This window comes from Convolutriloba macropyga, unplaced genomic scaffold, assembly GCF_964194025.1.
Source record: "Convolutriloba macropyga unplaced genomic scaffold, txConMacr16.3 SCAFFOLD_2406, whole genome shotgun sequence".
Classification (NCBI taxonomy): Eukaryota; Metazoa; Xenacoelomorpha; order Acoela; family Convolutidae; genus Convolutriloba; species Convolutriloba macropyga.
The window spans coordinates 16,755-33,739 of NW_027451451.1; the positions used below are offsets into that span (position 1 = coordinate 16,755).

Below are 16,985 nucleotides of genomic sequence, written 5' to 3' on the forward strand. Positions count from 1 at the left end.
AAGATATTTAAGGATTTTTTCCGTTTTTGCTGTTCTATTCGTGAACTTGTAAATTATTCTCATCACCGAGAAGACCCAGACAATTCCTTGTTTTTGAAAAGCCACCATGTTTACTGATATTTTGACGTAACTGATATGCGTTTCCATAAAACGTTATGTGAGTTGTATTTTTGTTTTTTTTAGCACAATCGCGTTAAAGCAGATCCCGATGATTTTCAAATGTGGACCAATTGAATTTATTTATTCATTCAGTATCATTTCCGCTGAATTAGTATAAATAGAAAATGAAATAAAAATACATAATAATCAGAAACAGCTAAAGATTTTTACGGCTTCACTAATTTGTGTTTTTGAAATCTTTGTAAATTGTTGTTCGTAATTTTTTTGTGTTTTTCTACATCTTTAGTCCGCTTCTATGGCTTAGTCTAACCAAAGACATGTCTTATTGGTTTTATTATGACTTTTCATTATATTCATCACGAATTATTTCTTTGGAGGCTAATGATTTTTAAGAGTTTTTTAAATTATATGGTTTAAAAAATGCTGATTGATTTTTCAATTTTGCCTCATTATTTCTTCTTTTTTTCGATTTGTTACCCAGTCTCATTAAGGAAAAATCCCATCTGCTGTGTAGTTAGGAAAAAGTAAATTTGAGTAGTTATGGTTCTGTCTGATTGTAATTTGACGTTGTTACTAGGTGCCTTTAACTTTAGATGTTGAATTTTTGCAGTGAAATTTTTTATTTTGATTTTTTTGTGGTTGTTATTTCTCTTCTGGTAGTATTTTTAAGGGCGGATCTCGTTGAAATGAGGCAGGGTATTATTTTATTAAATTATTAGTTTGGTTGCGTAACGATTTTTTTCAAACTCATCTCTTTTTCAAAAATTTAAGTCAAAAGACAGTTCAGTCAAAAATGTAGATGAGCGCGGGGTGGGAACATCATGTGCGAACGCACATTAACGAGCCTCCTTATTATTTCTAAAAAAAATGAAAAATGTTTTTTCATCCCCTCTAGGCTATTTCATTGCGTATTTGTATCACGTATTTTGTGCTTAAATTCAAATTTGAGTTAAAATTGAAAATTTCTATAAAGTTCATTCATCCTCTTGTCAGAAACCGGAAGAATTCACATAGTTAATTTTTATCAATATTTTAAAATGTCTGAACACGACTTTTATATATTTTTCTACAGTTCGAAAATTTCTTCAGGAAGGCTCTTAAAGCTAACAAATTTTGACGCGAAGTGTTTTCAGATTAAAAAATTATGTCAGAAAATTTTGGTTTAAGTGTAAAAAACTTAAACAGTGAAAAAAAATTAGTCTTACAAAAACTCATCAAATTTACAGAATTGGTTACTTTTTTCTAACGTTGACAGCTCCGCCAGGGAAAATTGTATTCCACAGTCAAGCACCCATACGAAAATAAAGATAAAGGTCTTTGGCAAAATTGGTTTAAAAACATTTACGATATAAATAACTTAAGCTGTGCACATCCGAAAAGAACAAGACCCCTTTTCTAATATTTGACCAATCAAATAGCTTTTAGTTATAAAAAACACTTTTTAGTATCCATTCAGGTTCTAGGTTGACAATATACTTTAAAATTTTTCTCTTTTGGTTACCTATATCTGTTTTCAAATAAGAGCACCCGAAGTAGAATCTCGCGTGAAATAAAGGGTTAACAAATCGCAGATATAATTTTTCGTTTTGCAAAAAACTTTTACAATTGGTGATGGTTTCACATCACAGAAAAACACTTGACGTCTATTTAAACTCTTTTGCCATTCACACTCTTATCATCTCAATTAAAAAAATATTTTAAAAATCTCAAATTAACCTTTTCCAATTATCCCGAATAAAAATTTTAAAAAAAAACAAAATAACATCGAACTGTTAATTTGAAAAAAAACTTGAGCTCAAAAATGCCTCAGCTGAACGAACTGGCCACAAAGTACGCTGGTCAAATCCACAATATGAGCAAACTTGAATACGTCACCTGGCGGGCACTTCACGACACGTGCATTGAACAAGTTGATGAAGAAACTCTCGATCACGCCGAGAACTGGGAACCCTACGACTTAACTGTGAACTTGTCGTGTCAAATGGTGGTCGCACCGGTTATCGTGGTGCTGAATTTGTACATTTTCTTGAGAATAATTGTGGGTAATGACAACTTAAAAAGCACTTTCGGAGCTGTGGCTTTCCAGGCTATTGTTGACGTCGTGTTTACGGGTTAGTTCTCCTTTTTGCAAATCTTTCTTTGAAAATTGTTATACTGGCTTTTTCACACAGAGAAGAAGACGATTTTTAATGTTTAAAAATTGCGAATGATATTTTTCTCGTGGAAATAAATAGATAAACATTCGTCTGCTTAAGAGAACTCTAAATCTGCGTTGCTTGTTCCGGCCTCTTAGTGGGCCGGAACAATTTAGTGGGGGAAGAACTTACATGCTCGGCTGGTTAGTGGGGGAGGAACTACATGCTCAGCTGGTTTTTTTGCTCAGGTAATTTTAGCTTAATCGATATAATCATTGCAGAGAATTTTGAGAATAATCATTAGAAAGCCAGTACAGTAAAGAATACATCATTAAAAAATGTCTTTTGAAATTCGTTTTTTTCCCAGGCAGTTATCGAGGTTTAACATTTTGTGAACAATCGAATGATATCTGTTGCTTTTGTTCACGTAATCCCGAATTTTCGCTCAAACTTTTGTCAATTTTGCTATAATTTCTTAACAAGAGTGATATTTTCTATAAATCTAGAAAACGATTGCTGAATTGTTTCATCTGACAATCTTAGCTCAAATTTTTGCTAAATTCTTCAAAGGTCAGACTTTTTCGTCGATAATGGCACCAATTATGATTTTTTAGCCAAATTCTTTTTAAACAATTTGACCGATATGGAAACCTAAAAGCTGCTAACAAATTTCTGAGAGGGCTAGTTTTTACCTCCGATTTCTAAAAGAGCGTTCCGGATTAAAAAATAATACCAACTTTTCATTAACATAAAACGATAAATTATTTTTGTTATAATAAAATTTTTGTTCCGATATTATGCATTTTGATAGTATTTGGAAACTGCAGTTGTTATTAAAAATCCTGCATCAATTTCAAATCTAGTTTTGGTCTGATATTGGTTTCTGACAATCAATATTGGTTTTGATTTTTGGGGCAAGGTCATTCTTGAAATCTATTTCTGCAATTTTTTGTTATCTATGTTATTTACCGCCAAGAACAGTTTTCTGTCAAAAGGTCAATTGTTGACAGCTCCCATTTACTTAACAATGATCAAAAATAAAGTTTTTGGAGAAAAACTTTTGGCTTTTATGGCTTCGACAAAGTAATCTCGTAAACTGTTTGAATTCTTGTGGTTTGCCCCTCAGTTGTTCTTTTTCAGACAAATTGCTTATTATCGCCCGTAAAGCAATAATAAATAATTTGTCATATTGTTGGCTATTTCATATGATAAAGATGAACATAAGAGGAAGGCCCTCAGACGAAGTCTAAGGTCTCATATGATTTGCACTTTTTTGCTTTTTAAACTATGCCATTTTTTTATTTCCTCAAATTTTTAGTGTAGATTTAGTGAAATAAGGTTGCGATTTCTTTCTAGAGACTGACAATTAAAATTTTCTGATTGTTAACATTTGACTTTTTGTTTTATGGTTTGGATACAACAAGTTTTTACAAAGTTTTTTTGATGTTTGGACTACTTGCCCATCTTCGAAGTTGATTTTTCTCGCCTCGTCAGGTTATCACGCTACTGACAGCCTCCATTGGTTTTGAAGGGGGCACAATTCAATAAATATAGTGCTTTCAGAGAACAATCTACGGTTTTGGAACCGTTTTTTGAAAAAAAATGATTGAATTTCTGATTATGCCTGTTTTTGTCCTTTTTCACTCGAGGTTGTATCACATATTCTTAAAAGTGACTGGTTTTATCAGCTTCCTCTGGAGTCATTACTCAACTGTTGTTGGTTTTTGTTGATAGTAAATCTTTCTACTGACCCAGAAACAATTAAATTTGAAAAAAATGAACGAATTTTTAAAATCTGGCCCTTTTGGCTTTCCTTTTCAGAAATTTTAACTAAAACAAACTAATGAAAATTCCAATGCGCTTTACGGGCAAACAAATATGATCTTTTGTTTTGGTGCTGTAGCTGATGGTTTTATGGTTTTGAGACTTTCTGTTTTCATATAAATTTTTTAGGTTTAGATATTGATCCAAGAATGTGGTCCTTTTAATGTTTTTTTTGCATAGTCCCTCTCACATCAGGAAAACTTGTTTCTCAAGAGTAACACCATGGGATACTCTCAATATTTTCAGTTAATAGGATATATGGTGTTAATGGCTTCAACATTGTGTTTTCCTGAACTTATTTGTTCAGTTTTTTTAATCAGCCTCTATTATTCGTTAATTTTTAATCTTAAGACATGGTTTCCACAGAGGAGAGGTAAAACGGGCTTCCTTAGGAGTTACAAGTTAATTCATTTTTTTCTAACATTTGAAAGTTTTTGACTCCTTTGAATTTTGAAAGGAACTGGTTCAAAACATTTGTCATTTTTTGAATTGTGCCAATTTCTATCCCATTTCTGTCAACTTGTAGCATTGTCTGTGGGAAATCAGATTTCATAGTCTTTGCTACAAAAAATTTGATCTTTCTAGTGGTTGTGTTTGCTAAACGTTTTATGGTTCTCATGCTTCCAATTTTCATTGAGATTTCTGACATTGAAAAATTTGCCCTGATTCGAGTTTCTTTTTTCTTTTCTTGCCAGATTACAACATCAATGACAGTTCTCATTTGTGCTTTGAAGCGCAGAACATTTGAACATTCAAAAAGTTGTTAATGATTAGGTCGCAGTTTTAATGACTTTGGTGCTTTTAACTATTTTTTTACAATTCCCCCAAAATTTAATTGAATATTTAGTTTTAGGATGCTATATGTGATGCTATTTAGATCTCTGCTTTTTTGACTTTGTTATTAATTGTTTGCAAAGAAAAGATATGTCCTTGCTTTATAAAAGGCTCACTTTTATTAACTGTCTGTGTTGTTTAGCTTGCTCCATGTAAAATTAATTATATTAATTATAGGTCCCATTTGCTCTAAATGACGGCCTTTTTTGTTTCACTGTTTCGCTTTCTACCGGTCTTATGTGCTTTATTTCATTAATCGAATTAGTTACCTTTTTCTGTAGCATTTCATAATATAAGTGCATTTCATAATATAAGTGTAAGTTATATTACATAAGTGTATGCACTTTAATGCTGAAAACTGACTTTCAAACTGAAATAGTTCATGTCAGTTTATTTATAACCATTTTTCCCTAATTGTTCCGACCTCTCTGTAAGGGGGGAGGAACTATATAATCAAAAGGGTTTTTTTTGTTCAGACAATTCTGGCCGATTGAGATAATAATTGAAGAGAGTTGTGAGTGGTATCATTAGAATATGGAATTAAAAGATTTTTTCATATTTGCTTTTTATAGGGAGTTGTCGAGGTTTAAAAATGTGAATATAAGACGTAATTCAGCTGTTTTTATTCACATTTTTGAACAAATGTTCGTCCATTTTGACCAAATTTTTGTAAATATTGCTGAGATATGTTAAAATTGTTAACTGTAGTGCTATTGATTTTATCTCTAAAGATAGAGGAGGGTGGCTTAATTGTTCGATCTGAGTTTTTAGGCTAGCTTTCGTGCTAAGTTTGTCAAAATTTACACTTTTTTGTCGAAAAACCGAATTCTTTTAGCCCACTTGCTTCAAATTTGTAGAAAATAGACACCTTTAGTCTGTGTCCATATCCTTTTTAAGCTCGAAAAAGAGCTAGTTGTACTAGTCGATCTGAGTTTTTAGGCTAGTTTTCATGCTAAGTTTTTTCAAAATTTATACTTTTTTGTCGAAAAACCGAATTCTTTTAGCCCACTTGCTTCAAATTTGTAGAAAATAGACACCTCTAGTCTGTGTCCATATCCTTTTTAAGCTCTAAAAAGAGCTAAGTGTACTCAGTTGAAACTGCAGTTGTTATTAAAAATCCTGCATCAATTTCAAATTTAGTTTTAGTCTGATATTGGTTTTTGACAATCAATATTCGTTATGATTTTTGGGGCAAGGTCATTCTTGAAATCTATTTCTGCTATTTTTTTTATCTATGTTATTTACCGCCAAGAACAGTTTTATGTCAAAAGGTCAATTGTTGACAGCTCCCATTTACGTAACAATGATCAAAAATAAAGTTTTTGGAGAAAAACTTTTGGCTTTTATTGCTTCGACAAAGTAATCTCGTAAACTTTGTTTGAATTCTTGTGGTTTGCCCCTCAGTTGTTCTTTTTCAGACAAATTGCGTATTATCGCTCGTAAAGCAATAATAAATGATTTGTCATATTGTTGGCTATTTCATATGATAAAGATGAACATAAGAGGAAGGCCCTCAGACGAAGTCTAAGGTCTCATATGATTTGCACTTTTTTGCTTTTTAAACTATGCCATTTTTTTTATTTCCTCAAATTTTTAGTGTAGATCTAGTGAAATAAGGTTGCGATTTCTTTCTACAGACTGACAATTAAAATTTTCTGATTGTTAACATTTGACTTTTTGTTTTATGGTTTGGATACAACAAGTTTTTACAAAGTTTTTTTAATGTTTGGACTACTTGCCCATCTTCGAAGTTGATTTTTCTCCTCTCGTCAGGTTATCACGCTACTGACAGCCTCCATTGGTTTTGAAGGGGGCACAATTCAATAAATATAGTGCTTTCAGAGAACAGTCTACGGTTTTGGAACCGTTTTTTTGAAAAAAAAATGATTGAATTTCTGATTATGCCTGTTTTTGTCCTTTTTCACTCGGGGTTGTATCACATACTCTTAAAAGTGACTGGTTTTATCAGCTTCCTCTGGAGTTTTTACTCAACTGTTGTTGGTTTTTGTTGATAGTAAATCTTTCTACTGACCCAGAAACAATTAAATTTGAAAAAAATGAAAGAATTTCTAAAATCTGGCCCTTTTGGCTTTCCTTTTCAGAAATTTTAACTAAAACAAACTAATGAAAATTCCAATGCGCTTTACGGGCAAACAAATATGATCTTTTGTTTTGGTGCTGTAGCTGATGGTTTTATGGTTTTGAGACTTTCTGTTTTCATATAAAATTTTTAGGTTTAGATATTGATCCAAGAATGTGGTCCTTTTAATGTTTTTTTTGCATAGTCCTTCTCACATCAGGAAAACTTGTTTCTCAAGAGTAACACCATGTGATACTCTCAATATTTTCAGTTAAAAGGATATATGGTGTTAATGGCTTCAGCCTTGTGTTTTCCTGAACTTATTTGTTCAGTTTTTTTAATCAGCCTCTATTATTCGTTAATTTTTAATCTTAAGACATGGTTTCCACAGAGGAGAGGTAAAACGGGCTTCCTTAGGAGTTACAAGTTAATTCATTTTTTTCTAACATTTGAAAGTTTTTGACTCCTTTGAATTTTGAAAGGAATTGGTTCAAAACATTTGTCATTTTTTGAATTGTGCCAATTTCTATCCTATTTCTGTCAACTTGTAGCATTGTCTGTGGGAAATCAGATTTCATAGTCTTTGTTACAAAAAATTTGATCTTTCTAGTGGTTGTGTTTGCTAAACGTTTTATGGTTCTCATGCTTCCAATTTTCATTGAGATTCCTGATATCGAAAAGTTTGCCCTGATTCGAGTTTCTTTTTTCTTTTCTTGCCAGATTACAACATCAATAACAGTTTTCATTTGTGCTTTGAAGCGCAGAACATTTGAACATTCAAAACGTTGTTAATGATTAGGTCGCAGTTTTAATGACTTTGGTGCTTTTAACTTTTTTTACAATTCCCCCAAAATTTAATTGAATATTTAGTTTTAGGATGCTATATGTGATGCTATTTAGATCTCTGCTTTTTTGACTTTGTTATTAATTGTTTGCAAAGAAAAGATATGTTCTTGCTTTATAAAAGGCTCACTATTATTAACTGTCTGTGTTGTTTAGCTTGCTCCATGTAAAATTAATTATATTAATTATAGGTCCCATTTGCTCTAAATGACGGCCTTTTTTGTTTCACTGTCTCGCTTTCTACCGGTCTTATGTGCTTTATTTCATTAATCGAATTAGTTACCTTTTTCTGTAGCATTTCATAATATAAGTGCATTTCATAATATAAGTGTAAGTTATATTACATAAGTGTATGCACTTTAATGCTGAACTCTGACTTTCAAACTGAAATAGTTCATGTCAGTTTATTTATAACCATTTTTCCCTAATTGTTCCGACTTCTCTGTAAGGGGGGAGGAACTATATAATCAAAAAGGTTTTTTGTTTAGACAGTTTTGGCCAATTCATATAATAATTGGAGAGAGTTGTGAGTGGTATTATTAGAAGATGGAATTGAATGATTTTTTCACATTCGCTTTTCATAGGGAGTTATCGAGGTTTAAAAATGTAAATATTAGACGTAATTCAGCTGTTTTTATTCACATTTTTGAACAAATGTTCGTCCATTTTGACCAAATTTTTGTAAATATTGCTGAGATATGTTAAAATTGTTAACTGTAGTGCTATTGATTTTATCTCTAAAGATAGAGGAGGGTGGCTTAATTGTTCGATCTGAGTTTTTAGGCTAGCTTTCGTGCTAAGTTTGTCAAAATTTACACTTTTTTGCCGAAAAACCGAATTCTTTTAGCCCACTTGCTTCAAATTTGTAGAAAATAGACACCTTTAGTCTGTGTCCATATCCTTTTTAAGCTCAAAAAAGTGCTAGTTGTACTCCTGCTGGCTTGAAGAGTCTTCTGAAACAACAATAAGACACAGTTTCCACAGAGGAGAGGTAAAAACGGGCTTCCGTAGGAGTTACAAGTTTATTCATTTGTTTTTATTTTTTGAAAATTTTTGACTCCTTTGAATTTTGAAAAGAATTGGTTTAAAACATCTCTCATTTTTTGAATTGTGCCAATTTCTATCCTATTTCTGTCAACTTGTAGCATTGTCTGTGGGAAATCAAATTTCATAGTCTTTCTTAAAAAAAGTTTTGATCATTCTAGTGGTTGTGTTTGTTAAACTTTTTATGGTTCTCATGCTTCCAGTTTTCATAGAAATTTCTGACTTTGAAATATTTGCACTGATTCAAGCTTCTTTTTTCTTTTCTTGTCAGATTACAACTTCAACGACAGTTTTCATTTCTGCTTTGAAGCGAGGAACATTTGAACATTCAAAATGTTTTGAATGATTAGATTGCAGTTTTAATGACTTTGGCGCTTTTAACGTTTTTTTACGTGTTCCCAAAAGTTTAATTGAATATTTAATTTTAGGATGCTATATGTGATGCTATTTAGATTTCTGCTTTTTTGACTTTGCTGTTAATTGTTTGCAAAAAAATTATTTCCTTGCGTAATAAAAGGCTCACTATTAATAACTGTGTTGTTTAGCTTGTCTCCATGTAAAATTAATTATATTAATTATAGGTCCCATTTGCTCTAAATGACGGCTTTTTTTGTTTAACTGTCTCCCTTTTTACCGGTCTTGCGTGCTTCCTAAAGATTTAAATAGGAATTTAACTGGTATTTTTAGTTGAAAGCTAAAATTTGTTATGACTTTGTCTTGTTCCTTTTTTCTTCTTTTTCGCCGACCTTTTACCGGGACTTATTATGGAAAGGTAGGCCCTATCTACTGTGAAGTGAAGTAAAAGTTGATTCGTTTTGTGTGGGTTGTTTCTGATGCCATTTTGATTTTGTCAATTAGAGTTCTTTTAAAAGATATATACATTGAGTTTCATCGAAAGTATTTTACTTGTTGTTTGATTTTTTTTTTGTCTTGACTCTTTTTTTATTAATGGAAACTATCAGCGGACGTTCTTGAACAGTTTGTATGTTTTTGAAAGTTTTTTTTCTTTTTTTCATTTGGTAGACAATTGTTTTCTTGGTTGACGTTTAGGAGGTTTCAAATCAAACCCTAGAAAAACACGTACGAAACTTTTTATTGACAAAAATCTACGACCGTGAGAAGCGATCAATGTAGGCATTAAGAATCCTCCCAAACAATCATATGCAGACACGGCTATCCGAAAAAAATGGTTTTTGAAATATGCGAGCAATCATTTCATATCTTAAAATTCCAGTCGAATCTTTTTTAATCGAATTATTTACCTTTTTTTGTAGCATTTCATAATATAAGTGCATTTCATAATATGTATGCACTTTAATGCTAAAAACTGACTTTCAAACTGAAACAGTTCATGTCAGTTTATTTATAAAATTTTTTCCCTAACTAATTGTTCCGACCTCTCTCTGAGGGGGTAGGAACTATATACTCAAAAGGGTTTTTTTGTTCAGACAATTTTGGCCGATTGATATAATAATTGAAGAGAGTTGTGAGTGGTATCATTAGAATATGGAATTAAAAGATTTTTTCATATTCGATTTTTATAGGGAGTTATCGAGGTTTAAAAATGTGAATATTATACGTAATTCAGTTGTTTTTATTCGCATTTTTGAACTAATTTTCTTCCATTTTGACCAAATTTTTGTAAATTTTGCTGAAGTATGTTAAAATTGTTAACAGTAGTGCTATTGATTTTATCTCTAAAGATGGAAGAGGTTGCTAAATTGTTCGATCTGAGTTTTTTTAGCTAGCTTTCATGCTAAGTTTTTCAAAATTAATACTTTTTTCGTCGAAAAATTGAATTCTTTTAGCCCACTTGCTTCAAATTTGTTGAAAATAGACATCTTTAGTCTGTGGCCATATCCTTTTTAAGCTCAAAAAAGAGCTATTTGTACTCCTGCTGTCTTTAAGAGTCTTCTGAAACAACAAAAAGACATAGTTTCCACAGAGGAGAGGTAAAAAAGGGGCTTCCTTAGGAGTTACAAGTTAATTCATTTGTTCTTATCTTTTGAAAGTTTTTGACTCCTTTGAATTTTGAAAAGAATTGGTTTGAAACATCTATCATTTTTTGAATTGTGCCAATTTCTACCCTATTTCTGTCAACTTGTAGCATTGTCTGTGGGAAGTCAAATTTTATAGTCTTTCTTACAAAAATTTTGATCTTTCTAGTGGTTGTGTTTGTTAAACTTTTTATGGTTCTCATGCTTCCAGTTCTCATAGAAATTTCTGACTCTGAAATTTTTGCACTGATTCAAGCTTATTTTTTCTTTTTCTGTCAGATTACAACATCAATGACATTTTTCATTTGTGCTTTGAAGCGAGGAACATTTGAACATTCAAAATGTTTTGAATATTAGATCGCAGTTTTAATGACTTTGGCGCTTTTAACGTTTTTTTACGTGTTCCCAAAAGTTTAATTGAATATTTAATTTTAGGATGCTATATGTGATGCTATTTAGATTTCTGCTTTTTTGATATTGCTATTAATTGTTTGCAAAAAAATTATTTCCATGCGTAATAAAAGGCTCACTATTAATAACTGTCTGTGTTGTTTAGCTTGTCTCCATATAAAATAAATTATATTAATTATAGGTCCCATTTGCTCTAAATGACGGCTTTTTTTGTTTCACTATCTCCCTTTTTTCCGGTCTTATGTGCTTCGAAAAGAGTTAAATAGGAATTTAACTGGTATTTTTAGTTGAAAGCTAATATTTGTTATGACTTTGTCTTGTTCCTTTTTTCTTCTTTTTCGCCGACCTTTTACCGGGACTTATTATGGAAAGGTAGGCCCTATCTACTCTGAAGTGAAGTAAAAGTTGATTTGTTTTGTGTGGGTTTTTTCTAATGCCATTTTAATTTCGTCGATTAGAGTTCTTTTAAAAGATATATACATTGAGTTTCATCGAAAGTATTTTTCTTGTTGTTTGATTTTCTTTTTGTCTCTTCTCTTTGTCTTATTAACGGAAACTATCAGCGGACTTTCTTGAATATTTTGTGTATTTTTGAAGGTTGTTTTTTCATTGGGTAGACAATCGTCTTTTTGTTGACGTTTAAGAGGTTTCAAATCAAAACCTAGAAAAACATGTACGAAACTTTTTATTGACAAAAATCTACGACCGTCAGAAGCGATACATGTAGGCATTAAGAATCCTCCCAAACAATCATATACAGACACGGCTATCGAAAAGAAAATGATTTTTGAAATATGCGAGCCATCATTTCAAATCTAAAATTTCCAGTCGAATCTTTTTTAATCGAAATATTTACTTTTTTCTTTAGCATTTCATAATATAAGTGCATTTCATAATATAAGTGTAAATTATATTACATAAGTGTATGCACTTTCTTGCTGAAAACTGACTTTTAAACTGAAACAGTTCATATCAGTTCATTTATAACCATTTTTCCCTAATTGTTCCGACCTCTCTCTGAGTGGGGAGGAACTATATACTCAAAAAGGTTTTTTGTTCAGACAGTTTTGGCCAATTCATATAATAATTGGAGAGAGTTGAGAGTGGTATTATTAGAAGATGGAATTGAATGATTTTTTCACATTCGCTTTTCATAGGGAGTTATCTAGGTTTAAATATGTGAATATTAGACGTAATTCAGCTGTTTTTATTCACTTTTTTGAACAAATATTCGTCAATTTTGACCAAATTTTCGTCATTAATGCCCAAAATATGTTAAAATTGTTAACTGTAGTGCTATTTATTTTATCTCTAAAGATGGAGGAGGGTTGTTTAATTTTTCGATCTGAGTCTTTTGGCTAGCTTTCATGCTAAGGTTCTCAAAATTTAGACTTTTTCCGTGGAAAAACTGAGTTCTTCTAGCCCACTTGCTTCACATTTGTTGAAAATAGACACCTTTAGATATAACAATATCCTTTTAAGGCTGAAAAAAGAGCTAGTTGTATTCCTACTGGCTTTAAGATTCTTCTGAAACAATAATTTTGCCAGTTTTTTTTGCAAACGTAAAATCAATAATTAAACGAAATGCTTTAATTATTTTCGACAAACTGAAAAATTGTGTATATAATTGATCTATTTCGTAATCTTTTTTCAACAATTGATAGTTTTTTAGAAGCGCAGAAATATCTGAGCCGACCTTGATCTCACCATGGATCCCTATGATAAAAAATTTTTAGATTTTAACGGGGCGCTATTTTTTTTTCAAAAACTTACCGTTGTGTAAATGTTTTTATGTATATTACTAACGAGAACTTCAAAATCAGGTCTCAATTAATGACAGATACTGTTTGCAATAAAGGAGACTCAACGAGATTATATTATTGTTTCAGAATTAAGCTCATGGTTTTTAAGGCTCTGACGAAATATTTTCGTAAAAATTTTATGATTTTCTTGCGTATTGTTTTCATTAGTTATGATTTTTGTAGTTCAAAGACTTAGTGTCCGCAATTAAATATCCAGATAGTTTTAAAAAATATAAAAAGAACCTAGACATTTTTTTCAGTTGTTACCTACAATCGGTTATGACTTTAAATATTTTTTTTTAGAAAATGTCGTTGATATTTTGAAGTTTGCCACTATTTTTTCTAATTTCTCTCAAAATTGGGCGCAGTCTCACTAACAACAGGCAAAAAACGACTTCCTGTGATTTTTAAATTGATGTCGGTAGTGTTTTTATATTCGACTAATGGTTTCTTCATTTTGGTGCTACAGAATTTCAATTGTTCTTTTATTTTTTATGATAATTGCATTTTTATGAGCTCATTTTGTTTCCTTGTCAAATAATCACATTATAAACAAGTCCAATTGAACAAAGAAATTGTAGCAAAATTCAGGACGTTGGGAAAAAACTGTATCTTGATATGTAAACTATTTTTGTTGAATAGTTTATGCTTTTTTGGGCTGAGACAGTTATCTCGCAAAACTGTCTTTTTTTTATTTTGCATAAGTTTGTCTTTCTTTTCGTTGTTGTACGCTAATACCCAATAACGATGGATCTTATTTGCTTCACCAAGAGGTATAAATCAATCTAGTTAAAAATTTCAGTGTATGACTGTTCGTTTCAGTGACTTTCTAATTAAATTTTAAAAAAATGATTTTTTTTAATCTGTCTCCTTTTTGCTTTTATTTTTGTCACCATGTAACTCAAACTCACTCATTAGAAGTGTCAATTACTTTTGTTGTATCAGACGTTTTTTGCGCTGAGTTATACGTTGTGACTGATTGCTTCGACCATTTATTTTAATAAAAAAATAATTCGAGATTTCTACACTGTTCAGTTTTTGGATTTCTTCCTGTTGTCATGTCTTAGTAGTCCTTTTATAAGGAAGACTCGTTGATGTTAAGATGGAAAGAATTTGATGATTTATTCTCAAGGCTGATTTGGATAATGACATGTCTCAAATGCTTCCTATTTAGAATTTAATTAATATTTTAGTGGTTTCAGTTGATCTCTAATGACATTAATAACTGTGAAATTAATTGTTTTCAAAAATGGAAAAATATCTATTGAACTTCGCACCTATTTGCTCTTTGTTGGCAACCTGTTAAGCAGTCTCATTGGGGACAGGTCTCATATCTTTTCTAATGAAGTATAGGTGAAATTGTTTTAGTTTTTATCTGATGCGATTTTGATTTTTTTAATGTTTTTTTTTATCATAGATTGGTTATTATATTTTTATATTACTATATTATATTATTCTCTTTATATTATATTTTTTGGTTATTATATTATGGAGTTTAGTAAATTTTTGGTCGTTAATAATTTTTCCTAATTGATTTTTATTTTTTATTAGTCCTATCATCAACAACTTTCATCGGCGCTCTAGCGTAGTATTATCGTTTTTCATTGGTTGTTTATTGAACGATGTGTATGTTTTTGAAAGTTTTCTCTCTCTTCATTAATTGGTAGCCAATTAAGTCAAGAATGTGGATGAGTGGGGTCGTACGCAGTAACGTACGCACATTACTGAGCCTCCTTGTTGAACTAAAAATTAGAATCTTAATAATCAATTAAGTGAAATCACTATAGTCAAAGTCTCAATAGGAAGCATTTGAGGTTGTAAAACATTTTCACTCAAATTTGTATGTATTCATAGTATTAGCTTACTTCATGTCTAATGAATCATGAGTAACCCTAAAGTTTTGAAAAAAATCGAGCCTGAATTTCTCTTCGAAAAACGGAGAAATGAATAATTCATGTCGACAACTGATTTAGTGTACTAAACGTTTTTCAATGATACCACCTCTCTTATATGTATGCGCAAAAAATACAGTCATTCGGCAAAAATTGACTCAACCAAACAAAAAGAAGCCGGTCCGTCATGAAATTTCTATAGACGTCTAGAATGCCTTCTGGTTTAGGTGCGGCTCCCTCGTGGGCCTCAGCAATGCACCCTTTGTAGTCATCAAAAAACTAAAGATGCTCATGAACAAGCTAAGACTTTTTCACAATTCGACTATGTACATAGGGTTTACATTAATTTTTCAGGTAATTTTACCTGAAAATTTTTTACCTGAACCGGTTCAAGTAGTTTTGCCTTAACTGAACTTTACCTTAACACACCATAAAGCACCTTAATTTTACCTTGAATTCGTTAGTTTTTACCTGAATTTTACTTGAAAAATTAAGGGGGCATCACCTGAACTTTTACCTTAACATACCTTAACTTACATTAAAAACACCTTAAATTTTTACCTTAATTTTTAAGGTAAATTTACCTTAACTAATATAATTTACCTTAAAAGTTCGGGTTAAATTTAAGGTATTTTTAAGGTAAATTTCAGGTATTTATTCGGGTACTTTTACCTTAAAATTTAAGGTAATTTTTGCGCGTTTTTCAGGTAAGTTTAGGTAATTTTACCTTAACTGTTCATGTGTGTTTTTCAGGTAAATTTAAGGTATGTTCAGGTAAAAGTTCAGATGGTGCCCCCTTAATTTTTTAGGTAATTTTCAGGTAAAGTTGAGGTAAGTTAAGGTATGTTAAGGTAAGGCAAAACTACCTGAACGTTTCAGGTAATTTAAGGTATTTTTTCAGGTAAATTTATTTAGTGTGTAACCATCACATAAAGTTGGAGCCTTGGCACTTATCTTTTTATCGCTATATGCATCTTTTCAACCCCCTGCCCCCTCTCTGGACAACGTTCAAAATGGTCACATTATTGAATAAAATTGTTAACAAAGCATTCACTCTATGTAAAATTCATAGTTATGTTAATTTTGTTGTAACCAATGTTGTATTTTGAACATTGTTTACAAAACAATGTTGAACTTAATTGTTCGAACAGGGGCGGCTCTAATTGTTCACGACATGCTGTTCATCGTGTACGATGGGAAACCTCTGGCACTCGGAGGAAGTGTGAAATTAATCTACACCCTCTCCACTGCCAGCTACAACATCAACGCATTCAACACTTCAGGTAATTGTCGTAAATCATAAAACATACATAAATTAATGGTGGCACAAACGAACCAGTTGCTACAATGTGAAAACTTTATAGCAGGCTTACTTCGTCTTACCAATTTCTACTTTTGCGTGGCATAATACACCAGTGCTTTTAGGCATAATTTTGAAATTGTGTCTCTAAAGTTTAAAACAGAAGTAAGTTTTCCAGCTTTAATCTCATCTCTGCGCAATTTTTGGCATTGAAATTGACCAAAAGCTCATTTGTCATTGGACAAATACTGACTTCAACACTTGCAACAATTGTTGCGGAAGCTAATTTGTCGTGCCCAAAAACCGACTTGAAAAGTCAGCCATTTATGAGCTTGCATTTGATGACAGTGCGACGAAGAGACAGTGCGATATTAGTCTCAAGAAACACTAGCCAAGAACCGCAAAATCTAAAGTGTACAAAAGAAACAATGGTCAAAATTAATTAAATAAATGAACAAACACACACACACACACACACACACACACAGACACACACACACACACCCACACACACACACACACACACACACACACACACACACACACACACACACACACACACACAGACAGACACACACACACACACACACACACACACACACACACACACACACACACCCAAACACACACACACACACACACACACACAGAGAGAGAGAGAGAGATAGGGAGAGAGAGAGAGAGAGAGAGAAAGAGAGAGAAA

General features: G+C 31.7%; 1 protein-coding gene across 1 annotated transcript; it reads left to right on the forward strand.

Moving 5' to 3' along the window:
• Positions 1-1,682: 1,682 nt before the first annotated feature.
• LOC142356695 (uncharacterized) lies at positions 1,683-16,265 on the forward strand (the record flags this gene model as incomplete). Its single annotated transcript, XM_075408519.1, has 2 exons — positions 1,683-2,231; positions 16,134-16,265. Coding segments are annotated over exons 1-2 (442 nt in total), but the record flags the coding sequence as incomplete, so codon positions are not given.
• Positions 16,266-16,985: the final 720 nt, after the last annotated feature.